This window comes from Anopheles coluzzii, chromosome 2, assembly GCF_943734685.1.
Source record: "Anopheles coluzzii chromosome 2, AcolN3, whole genome shotgun sequence".
Lineage (NCBI taxonomy): Eukaryota > Metazoa > Arthropoda > Insecta > Diptera > Culicidae > Anopheles > Anopheles coluzzii.
The window spans coordinates 109151248-109164496 of record NC_064670.1 but is presented as its reverse complement, the minus strand read 5'-3'; the positions used below and the strand labels follow the sequence as shown (position 1 = coordinate 109164496).

Sequence of the window (13249 nt, the reverse complement as noted above, 5' to 3'; positions counted from 1 at the left end):
CAAAAGGCTTTTTAATGAGTTATTAGCATTGAAAAAAGTAGGTTCTCAGTTCACTCAAATAGTTCTTCAAGTTTTGTCGTTACTTTCAAAATTCTTTTCAATTATTTGGTTTAAGACTAAGGTAATACAACAAAAAACGTTATTTGGGCCTGCACCCATGTACAGATCAATCCATCTGCACTCAATTTAATTAAGCTAATGAATTTTAAATCCTAATTAGCATTAACAGCCATCGAACAGATGTTTCCAAGCAGCGCGTGCAAGATCTTCCCGCTGATACCGAACTACTCTGGGTATCGATTTCACAAGAACGCCAACAACAACAACAAAAAAAAACGTAATAGTTTAAGCGCATTAAACATGCCCTCCAAAGTGTTTTGCTAGGTTAGTATCATTCCACCGCAACTCGTATTTGATTAACATTTAATTGCTATTACTTTTGATTAATCATCCGCAATCTAGGAGATGAGCGTTATTGCCTTGAAGTGGCGCTGCAGCAGAGACTATGCTACGTCCACCTTGTCCACCATCAGGCTGACCTACATACCGCCGATAACAGCATACGATTACAAAGTGTACAATTCCGTATACCGAATACCGTATGGGAAAACGTGTTGCACATAGTGCCGGTGAGGATGATGAGGATGATATTAATCAAATCAACAGCATGCCTGAACGTGACAGATTGGTATATGAGTATTTAAGCAAGACGCTGTACTTGATGCTTCTAATCACTAAAACAGCCTGTGTGCATCCTTCCAAATCTCAACCTTGAGTGGTTTAGTACAATGCATTAGAACAGAAGATGACTCTGACCCGTTGTAAAGCGAAAGGTTATTTTATTCCAGTAGCTGCTACTGTGCAACACTGCCCTGGGCCGGTGCTTCTACTCTTCCTCAAGTACGATCGAACACAAACGTCCTCGCAAAAGAAGATCTACGCGAGGGTACGCGATCACATCACCCGCGAAACCCCTGGCACTGTGTTGGGAACATTAAACATACGCTCACCAACAACAATAACTAATTACTTTCGATTATCGACCACTTATGAATAGCAAACACGGGGGGGATACTGCCTGCGGCTACACACAGCAGCGCTTTGGCGGTTGAACGAAATCACGGAAAATAAGTTGTACGGCGTGAAGAGGCACAGACGCACGAGTGACAAGAAGTATTAATGTACATACACACGGGCGCGCACACACACGTAAATGTCGCTTCCGTTGGTGAGACATCGCAGTGTCTGAGGGGTCAGACGGGGTACACAACCGTGATCGTAGGTGTCAGCAAGTACGTGTAGGACATGATTGTCCAAAAGCTTCACGATCAGCGCGAGACCGGTTCACATACTAGGTGTTGTTCTTGCCGAAAGGTATGCAAATAATGACCCACTTCTGGAACTTGGTTCTATGAGTATGCTTCTAAGGGGTGGAGGATGAGGCACAATGTTTACCTTTCGTTTTGTTTCCTGTCATACCCTCTTTTATTTACATTTTTTGTGTTGTATTGAATATATTAAGTGATCTTTTTTTATCTCAACGTATTCGTATGGTATTTTGATGTTTTCGATTGGTCGTCTATTTTATGATTATTGTTTTGAGATATGAAATATTTGTATGTATTAATCATGTAATTAATAATTTTATCTAATATCGAAATTGGAATGATTTGAGAAAGTTTATTATTTTTTATAATTATTGAACCGAATTAGTAATACAAGTAAATAATAACTATACTATATACACTCATATTAGAAACAAAAAAATAAACTAATACAACGTTCCTCCGTTACTTTTCAAACAGCACGCGAGGTCAAATGGAACGTTATGAGCGGTAAAAGGAAAGACGCCACTCGAAGCGACGAACCCCGTACTATCTTAACGTAGTGTGTTAATGTGTTAAATTACGTGCCATTTGCACATGACTGTACCCATAAAAACACGAATTGGGCTAAACTACACTCATTAGAAGGATATTGCCCTCTCGCGGTATGATGTGAGTAAATCTTTGCGAAATAAATCGAAATTGGACAAATTTCGGACTAGTTCAAGGTAAAGTAAAAAAAAACAATATTTTTTTTCTATTTGGTGGAGAATCGAGTCCATTGCTCCATCTTCCATTTTTGAAGTAGACAAAATGATGGCAGCAATTTAATGACGATTATTCTACAATGCACGCAGGCACTGTTTGCAAACTTCACCCTCCAACCAGTAAAGGATGCAACGAATTAAATGCTATGAGTTGACATGTTCGGCTCATTAGTCGGCTATTCTTGAATGACCATTCTATGTGTCAGTATGATTGCTCTGCCACATTGGGCACAATATGGGACAATCCGTTCACGCTAACTACTGGGTGAATCCAGGGGGTGAACAGTGCAGGACATAACCTCCTACTCAGTAACCTTTACTCGATTTTACATCTCCATAACCCCCGTGTATGGTTCGATCCGCCGAAGGTCACATCCTGCACACAGTGGATAATCGGTCTCGCCTTGCCTTCTTCCCTCCCGCTGCTCTTAAACCCTCCCCACAAAAAAAAACAAACTGAACTGAAAACCAGTTGAAATAACGATCATCTTCGATGCCGCGGCAGCCTTAATAAAGATGCGGCTCGTTACGCAACCACGGCGCTGCGATGTGCCCCGTACGCATTATAACTGGTTCGACAGGGCTTCGACGCGACGCGTCCCATCGAAGGGCACACATCGCGTGAACCGCGCGTACCAAGCCATCAAGCTCACCCACAAGTCGTACGGTCGTCGATATGAAGACGACTAGTGGTTTGCCTTCCAAAGAGGGTAATATAATAAATTGATTTCTGATAAAAGACACCACGCTACTATAAATAAGCAAAAGCACCCCCAAACACGACTGCTGGCATCATCTTCATCAGTGGAGGAGGAGTAATCTTCCTCCTAAGTATGATGTTTCGGGGCTTTCGTGTTGATTAAAGTCATCGCCTGAGGATATCGTGTAGCGCGAAGCTTAGTGGTACGCCCCATTAGTCTTCGATTGGCGTGCGTTTGTTTTGTAGCAAATCTTAATTTAATAAAATAAACTTTAACGTTTTCATAATGAAGACCCTCCCCTCGTTTACGGTATGCTATTACATTAACCTAATGATCCTTCCATTCTGGCCTCAAGGCACACCACCGAACCGGACCCGGACTAATCCTATAAAAAAGTGCACGCTTTTGTTTTCTGTCAGCTTGATTGAAGCTGCTGCTATTTCGCTGATGACAAAAACATGCGCGCCGAGTGAGATACTTCACACCCGTTAGGCGTTCCGTAGCGGATACAATTGTCCTTCGGTCAATTGAGTTCTTTCGCTCAATGGCCCCGCGTCTTTTACAGGCGGATAACGCTCTGGGCGCTTGGGCGTTATAAAGCGTCTTGCTGTGCAGAGGTGGTTTGTGGCTTTATGTTTGTGTCGTTCGATTTTCTACTAGACCGGTAAAGCCGGCAGCGGGGAAGCGGACACAAGCACAAGCACGACAGGTGGAGAAGAAATAGATCCGATGGGTTGAGAGCGATGATACCGCTTCAAGGTCGCCATTGGAAGATGCTAATGGAATTCTCGGGTAGGCGCGTGATGTGCTGTATTGGATCGACACGGCTGCCTTTCCCTTTCGATGAATTTTAAATAATTTTGATTGAACAGAACAACCGGTTGTTTAAGGAAAGAGGTACCTGCGTTTGTTTGTTTTGGATCGTCATTTACTGCCCCAAATATGATGATCACAAATCTGACCACAGAATGACAATACTTTAGATGTGTGGCCAAATCATTAAAACATCAAAGCATATTAAAAGATATAGAAATTAAATGCTTAATAAGAAGGCAATTTTTTATGAATTATCTACCAATTGAACATGCTCTTTTGAAAATTCAAGCATAAACCCTGTTATGAGAGTTGATGTCAAAGTTGAAACTAAGCTGTATCACTGATTAGTGTCAGTGGATCATTGAATAATTACTCTAATGTTTTTTATTGTTTTTAGTTTTGTGTTCAGATTATGTTGACCATTTTTACACTTTTAGATAATTTTCAAAATTGTAATAGAAGTAGGCGTTTAAATTATTTATCTAACTTTACGTTAATCCGTTTAAAAAATATATATATTGCCTTATAATCTAGAGGCAAGAATATATGGAAAAGTATAAAACAAAACAAAAAATTAGAGAAAAAGTTCAGTTACTAATAATATCTAATAATAATAATAATAATAATAATAATAATAATAATAATAATAATAATAATAATAATAATAATAATAATAATAATAATAATAATAATAATAATAATAATAATAATAATAATAATAATAATAATAATAATAATAATAATAATAATAATAATAATAATAATAATAATAATAATAATAATAATAATAATAATAATAATAATAATAATAATAATAATAATAATAATAATAATAATAATAATAATAATAATAATAATAATAATAATAATAATAATAATAATAATAATAATAATAATAATAATAATAATAATAATAATATAATCCTTAATATCAAATGCTCTAAATGTTATAAATAATCAATTTATATTTATAAGGCTTGTTTATTCTGAAGAAAAACAAACTTTGTACTGATCACTTAAGGCAAGAGAGCAAACAAGCGAACGCAACATAATTGCTGTCATTTTGTTGTCCATTTAAAGAATTATTAAGGGTGTTTTTTGTCAGAATAATCATTGGTAAAACTAGTAACTAATCATTTTTTTTAAGTATAAAACATTGTTCCTCCGTCTAAAATTCGGTTCAATCCAGTTACAAATTAAGAGACAATACGATTGCACAACACAAATACTATGTAGAATGAACTAAATCTCTTTTGAAATTAAGCTCAATTGTTCAACTCTTCACATTGTCTATGCTTTAAATTCATACCGTGTACAGTTCTTACGGTTTGCTTATTCAAAACCATTCTGGAAGAAACAAAACAACAACAAAAAAACGCTATCATTTTTATATCTCCTCCCTCCCTCTATCACTTAATCTAATCTTCCGACACACAGGCCGGCACCTTTGCAGTTACGGTCATTGGTCAAATTACGACAACTCGGCACACGGGGCTAAGCACCCGCTTGCCCGTACGCACGTCCGCTCTACCGTATGCACACACACGCCAAACGCGACAAATTGCTGAGACGATTTGCTATCTTAATTGAATTATCTAGCAGAAAAAAACGCTCACACACACACACACACACAAACGGAAAGCCACGGAACGGCTGGAGGTGAAGGCTTTTTGTTCCTCTCTTTTGGGGCGCGCTCTAAAATGTGTCACTCTGTGCACACAAGTCACACGGACACGGACACCAACCCAACCATTAACCGGCCAGCCGTCACCAGAAGCGCCAACAGAATATGCCGGAACGTTTTTTTGTTTTGTTTTGCCGATCGTTTGAACCAAACACAAGACAAGATGGTTAGTAGATTGCGCAGAACGGTGGGCTTAAGTCTGCATGGGGGGAACGTTACGCGGCCTAATCTTTGTCACCTTCTGACACGGTACGGTACGGTGTGGCGGAAAGGTGCAGTTGCGTGAAGAGAGAGACAAAAATGGGACCACAATTTGCACAATCGCATCGCGGTCCGAAATGCAAAAACCATCGTCTAGTGGGGCAGTAGGTCCCCGCATGCCAAAGGGGCACCAAACAATCCTCTTGCGCACCACCGCTCCATCGCAGCTGAATGCAATCGGGTGGGAAACATCGTCACCTCCGGGGGCTTTGGCGATCTTGGCAAAATTGCAGCATGCAACAGTGTCACGGTCCAGCCGCACAGAGGCCTTAGGGAAGAGAATCTTTATAACCACGTTATTAGCAGACTGTCTCTCTTTCCGCTTTTCACTGTTCTTATCCTTATTGTTCTTGCAAGATCACTCAATCATCGACAGAATCAAGCACGAAGGTTGACATTCGACACCGTGCCAAAATGTCAGTGTCCCGTCCACGGCAGTGACAAATGACCCAATAACATTTGATGACCATTTGGAAAAGGTACAAAGCATCATTTCGGGATGCAAACAAAACACCCAACGGTATCCTGCCTTCCTCGATGAAAGTAATAGATTGCAGAAAGAATTTAAATAAAAAAACAAGGTACAAGATCGCTATCTGAGCGGCAGTACGCTAACGACGATATCATTAATAGTCGTTCTCTGACATCTGGCCACATTCTTCTCTGACGTCTAACTATCAAACTGCACAGAGCCTGCGATGGGTGACGAGACAAACAAAGTTCGATGACCCACACACTCAGAACGTCCCGAACCTGACGTCAGCTTGTGGTCAAGGTGCGGCGAACTTAAAAAAAAAGTTTAACGATTTCGCATGCACAGATTCCCGACCCCATATGTTGGTGTTGGAGATAAGCACACAAACAAAATCCCAACAAAAAAAAAAACATTTACACAATTATTTGACAAACATGTTCCTATCCTTCCTTTTTTATTTTTTGTTGCGCTAGCATATCTTTCTCCTACATAGCCTTAGAACCCGCCCGAAAGAGGTAAAGTAAGTTAACGATCTTTCTCTACTACGTGCCGGCATGTTCTTGATTTTCGCCGACGAGATCGGTTTCTCGTGGGAAGAAGGGACCTATTGTGGAGGGATAATAGGATTAGTATGCCGACACACGCTTTAATGAGTGTGATCGTGTCCATAGGCCAACGGGAGGGATGTGGTCTAGGAGCTCTGTTGATCGGACGAAATTAGATAATGGAAGGAAGGAACGAACTAGACATTAATGTTTCCATCTGTCGTGAGTGGAATAATTGACTAACGCTGTCTTAAAACACAGTGAAATCAGAATAGCAGGGACATGAGAAGTCTAACTTCCCTTAAAATTCACTCTGTAGAAATCAAGATCAGACATTTAAAAGGCCCAACTAAAGCCAGTGATTCACCGCCAGCAGAGTGAAAATTTTAGTCAAATTTATTTGAAAATGAACAGACTTATTGTTCAAGCATTTTCACAATTCTACGATCGTAGCAGGCTTCTCGATGGGTACGTAATAAGCATATATGACATTCTCCAGATGGTAAAGGATCTCTGTATTCTGCGATCTTAAGACGGTCGTCACTTCAAGCAACGAGATCAGCAGTGACATCCGGAGACGCATTGTGCAGGAGAAACGTGCATACTATGGGCTTTCCCAGCTGCTGAGATCCAGATGACTTCGAGACCTCACGAAATGCGAGGTATATTGGACATTGATTCGCCCGGACGTCCTCTATGAACACGAGTCTTGGGCCATCCGAGCTGAGGATGCAAAGTCAAATTGATAAACTTAGCATAGAATGTTTTATAACTCTAAGAACAACTTAATGTAATGTACTAAAATTGAACCGATACAAAAGAGCAGTAGTAATTTTGAAAGAAACTGTTTCAGCAAGAAACTCTTATAAACGAGCAATTTCATCTCATTTATTCTCCTTTCAAATTGAGGAACAATCCAGACTTTTCAAGATCACATTTCACATATGTATCCTAACCATTCGGATAATCTTCGATCGAAGCCCCAAGCCTGGTACATGTGGTCTTCCATCTCATCTGGGCGTTGCCAACATTTTATCAATGAAGCATTAAAAACTATGCCACGATCAGGTGATTGCTACACCGCAAAAGCGACACGCCTCGTCGTTTTAGCGCCAAGATCATCCGAGATCATTTCAAGATTTGATCAAACAACGACAACGTCACACTCGAAACCCCATATAGATGGCAACCATCCAAGAGTCGATAATTGTTATCAGCAATCCAGCCACAAAAACAACCGCGGACCAATGACCTTCTCTCCCGCTCGTCGGGGTACGTCGGTGCATCGGGTGGGTCCGGGCGACGATCCAGTTTTCCAAGCGCCGAAAACGAAAACAAAAGTGTGCCCCCCGACCGGTTTGCTGCCGAAGACACCCGGCCGGCATGTGGGGCGCGTGCATGCCCGGCCGCAAGATGTCACTGGGTGACCTATCAACCAGTTCCGAACGTGTTCACGGTCTTCACTTCGGGCGACTGATTAGCATCCCGCAACACGCCCGTGAGCCCCCTGTGTTTGCGTGTGCGTGTGTTTCAGTGTCATGCATCGCTTCTAGTCTTTCGTCTAACCGTTTGTTATATAACGAATCTGCACTCATTCCCGAGAGGGAAGGGAGCCCCATTTTTTTGAGGTCGTCTCCAGGGGAGATTCATTGCCCGGCCGCTCTTGTTGCAATCTTAGCCTAAGTTATGGCTCCCCTGCGCTGTCATTTGAGATATTGGGCAACGGGGAGGGGGCAAGGGAAGGGGAAATGCAACGGCAGTGAAGAGCATCAGGTTCACCTCAATGTGGGAAGATCGGTCTTCTCGGTTACTAGGGCAGCTTGGCGACCCTTCGGGGGGCGCAGATAACAACAACCTGACCTGATGCAAGCCGCTGCTGCCGCTGCTGCTGCTGCTGCAGGTGGAAAAGCATAACCATTAGCATAACCAAATATCAATCATCCATATTTATGAGACACACACACACATACATTCCGAGTACTACTAAAAAAAAGCCTCGAGTTTTGGGGTGCTTTGGACTCTGTCGCAGGCGGGAAACCTCGATTTCTTTCATGCAACCCACCTTTACCGTGATTACAAGGAAATTGTTCGCCAAAAAGTATGCTCCACACCGGCGGCTGCTCGCAAAACTTGTCCCCTTGATGCAAACACCGAAATGATAATGAAGTTTTCATGTTTCCCCTTTTCCCTTCCTTTCGGTGTCTCGCCCAGTAGTGATACAATATTTCGCATTCCACCATCCCACCACCTTTTCTTTGCGCCCGTGGAGCAAACGATTGTATGGTGCATCGTGCAAGGAGCGCACAACCGTGCAACTGCTGTTTGCTGTCACCATTGCTGGCTTTTGTGACAGTTTCGGGCGGGATCACTTCTGGCCGCGGTTCGGTTCGGTTGATCAAACAATGAGCTCGTTATGGTATTTTACCGCCAGCACCGTACGGTAAAACGGTTTGTTTAAATCAGCTCACCTGGGTGGACAATAATGCTGGCGGGGAAGAGGACGGTAGGGAGAAGTATTAAATAAATCTTCCCATGCTTGTGTGGAGCATTTGGTAGATTTTTGTGTGTGTGTTTGTGTGTGTGGAATGCAAACCTCTATGGGCACATATGAGCTTTTGGGGGAGCAACTCTGTTTAGGGAAATGAGCGTTACGGTTAGATAATGTGAAAGAGTGTGGTACAAACAGACGAAAAAATTTATTACGTATTGCACACTTCCTTCCACTAATCATTCTCTTTGAAAAGAGTAATATCAAATTTATTGGACTTTTCATCCAACCGCTTCAGCTATTAAGAATTCTATGTTTTTAAATCAATGTTTTGGAGTTAATAATACTTCAAAATGTGTTTCAAAGTCCTCCAGTACAGTGAAGAAACGTATTGAATAATCTATTACGACATGATCAATCATCCAAGGATCGATCCAGACTACACGCTTTCTGCTCATCTTGAAGAATTTTATCTTGAACAGGCGCTTGGCTATAGAACTCTGCTTCACTATTGAAAATATGGAGAATCGTTCCAGAGGGCCATTTGACACGCTCCAAGTATATTAGCAAGTAATTTCACATCGCTTAAAAGCAAGAAAAAATGTCCGAAAGGAGGAAAACTGAGTCTCGTATGGCAATTTGTCAACAAGCGACGAACCCCGTTAGTTAACTTTTTAAAAAACTGCTCCTAAAGCAGGTCTAATAAACACTGAAAATTGAAGTTTTATCCTCTCCAATGTGTAACCTACACATTGATCCTTTGGATTATTTGATTGTTCTAGTCGATGGAACATGATATGGCTGTCCAGCACGTCTCCAATTACGAAAAGGTGACAAATAGACCGTTGCATGGATAGCCGATGCACCTTAGAGCCGAACTGGTTTCTCGATAAAAACTGTAAATATATTGGAAAATTAGTATTTAACGACAGAAAATACTTTGAGCATTAAATGGATTGCCAAGTTTTCCAGATAATTGGATTTACTAGTTGTAAAAATTAATTAAAATGGATATACAGTGAACCCTCTCTTATTTGAGAGGCGATGGGACTGTCGAATAAGAGGGGTTTTCAAATTACAGAGGTTAAAAGTGAATGAAAGGTCCATACAAACTAGAAAGAAAAAGAACATTTAGTATGCAGCCTTAACTGTTGCTATAGGAAACTGCGAACAGAATCGCCAATTCGAGCATACATCTTTCAATAACCATGGCAACACCATACACAAATAAGAGGGATACAGATTTCAGAGGTTTTCCAAATAAGAGGGACAAAAATGTACTGGAAATCAAGGGACTGTGAAAAATGTTCAAATAAGAGAGGTTTCTCAAATTGGAGAGGTGTCAAATAAGAGAGGGTTCACTGTAATTTTGATATCACGATGCATTGTTATCGATAAATTGATACCAATCATTGCCATTTACTAAAACACACCTAACCTAAGTGGCACACACCACATGACGACACCATGACGAATTCCCATTCTCCACCTAATTGCTAATTAACACGCACCGAAGATCGTCCGAAGGTCCTTCAAAGAATTCCCCCACGCATCGTCAACCATTGCTACAATGTTACATCTTTCCCTTGCCAGAATGTGATTCACCCCAAGGATCAACGGGCCGGTTGGAAATTTATGCATTCTGTATATCACCGTGTAGCATTAGATATTTAAAACAAAACAAAAAAACCCCACGGCCACTGACTCATCTTCACGATGTCCTGTTGCGTTCGATAGAGCCACTCCGGACGTGTATTAGCGCACGTGTTTGCGCTTCCCTCAACGGTTCTCGGACAGAACAAGAAACATACACAGCAATGTTACTTGCTGCTTATCTCAATCAGAACACGCTTCTTGTTCTCCGGGTGGTATCTTAACCACCGAAAGCACCACAGCAAAAAAGGGGCAAAAAAGGAAGCGATCGTTTTCACCACTTGCGCCTCGCGCACACAATCGGTAGTAATCGATCGAGCTGGCGATCGAGCAGCAACGGCAGAAGCATTTGCATAAACAACACATTCACCGTAAATCATGACAATTTATCCATCATTTCTAGCTACGTGTGCTGCAGAAGCTGCCGCTGGTAGGGTGCGTTTTGTTCTCCAGCAAATGCAAGTAACTCTCGCGCCAGATGATCCGAACGAACGAATGAGTGTGTGGGGAAGTCGTCACGAAATATCAACATTCCTTGCTAAACGAGGTGACAGATCGTCAAGAATCTGCGATATATTCTGCAGGGAGGAACCACACACACACACACAGCGTTAAGCACGCACGCACCTACAAACGATCGCTGTGTCGGTGTAGTAGGAGCATCCGGATGCATCACGAGCGAACGGTTCTCTTAGCGCCAACCCCCAAGACGGATGTACCAGGTCGATCCTACCGATTCATGTACCGAACGTGTCCTGCGTTTATGTCACAGGGTTGAGTCACTTACTGCGCGCCACCCACCCTCACCAGAAGGGAGCAACCAGAAACTGGATCCCACTGAAAGCGATATCTCCATCTGGCAGCCAATTTCAAAAGTGCGATCACGTTTTGACGGACGTGCTCGTAATATCCTGAGCGTCACTTTTCATTCTTGACGCGCAAAGAAGCTCCACTCAACTCACCATTTTCGGGCACACGGCAATGCACACCATTCAAGTAGGAGGGGGAAGATTGTTCTACAGCGATTCTTTGATCTTCAAGCAGCTACAATTAATCCATACAAAAAGCTGCGTCTTGCGTACTGCGGTGTGCGGTCACTATATTCACTGTTCTAAGCACGTTTTACACCTAATATGGCAGTGTTGAATTGTTCACAAAAACCACTTTGTCTTCCTTGTATTTACATTTGCACTAATTATTTCTTTGCGATGCACAATGATTGATCCTTGCACTTCAGGCACCACCCTTGCTCACGAGCGCCACAAGCAAAAAATGATGTCCCCTACACGGCGAGGCACACCGGCACACGCAGAACGATCCTAAACGCGCCAAAATCGCCAGCCGACTGAAATGCGCTGCGAATTTCAAAGGCTTATTTATACCGTTTCCCATCATCCGGCGGGAGATGGGCGGGAGATGATGACGATCTGCTCACTATGGTGAGCACAGATGCGTCTCGCCGTAGCCAGCGAGCGCGCGCGCGCAAAGCTTGAACCGCGTGCGTGTCGCGTGTGTTGCGCGACGTACGTCAGTTTAGTGGCGTGAATCAGTGAATTTGGGCGGTGGGGTCAGGATCGTGAAATCCTTTTACTATAAAAAGAGAATTTCAATGCGATTTCAACATTTGTAACATTTTTTCCCATGTTTTTAATAATTGATTTGAGCAAAAAATTTGAACCAAAATACGTTAATTAAACTTACTACATTTTTAAATAATATTTACTCGCTCAATTTTATGATTCAAAACATAAATATAATAATAGAATAATTAAATTTGTCCAATATGAACTAAATATAAAAATGGACAACTTAAATGAAATATCTCAACACATATAATTCATTTGTTTGTACCAATTGCTTGTAGCAGTCACCAAAGATATGCTAAATACAAGCATATACTTTAACTGAGTGGTTCTATAACAGTTTCAAAATTATATCAGCATGTTCGACTACTCATAGCGCTTGAATTACCGAAATAGTCGACTAAATCCTAATAACTGCCTTGTCCCTGTAAATATCTTATACCACTAAGGCACTAAGATAGAGTAATATTTTATAGTTTTGAGCATTAATTTATACGGAAATATCGAACCCTCAAAGTAAAACAAAAAAAATAAAACACTGTACACTGTTTTTGTCTACTACCATTTATCGCACAGTAACAACCAAAAACTAGTGGAACAGATCCTCCTTAGTACTATTTCCCAGTTTGATCACTTCCTTCTTGTACCGCAACGCTAAGTACCCCGTACGACAACTTACCCTCTTTATTGCACGTCGCAGTGCTTTAGTACACGACAACGCAACACAAACACCCCCCGCGTCACTCACGCTACAAAAGATGTTACCTCTTAGTCGACGGTGCAGCATCCGCCGCGACTGTGTGACAACGCTTCTAACAATTCTGGCTCGTTTGTATGACCCACACACACACAAACACACAGATCAAACCAGCCGAGTTTTCAAGTTCAAACGGTAGCCTTCGGGGGGTGTTTGCGGTTTGAACCTGCTGCAACACACAGCATTTACCATCG

General features: G+C 41.7%; 1 protein-coding gene across 2 annotated transcripts in view; it reads right to left on the bottom strand.

Moving 5' to 3' along the window:
* The window catches only part of LOC120953408 (mucin-2-like), a 33518-nt gene that overhangs the window by 8744 nt on the left and 11525 nt on the right, over positions 1–13249 (bottom strand). The window contains exon 1 of one of the 2 annotated variants that reach the window (XM_040373296.2): positions 11678–12079. The exons of the other annotated variant lie outside the window; for it this stretch is intronic. Coding sequence (XP_040229230.2) covers positions 11678–11707 — 30 coding nt within the window. The 5' untranslated portion in view covers positions 11708–12079. Of the gene's footprint in view, positions 1–11677; positions 12080–13249 lie in introns of those variants that run through there. 2 annotated transcript variants of the gene reach the window in all.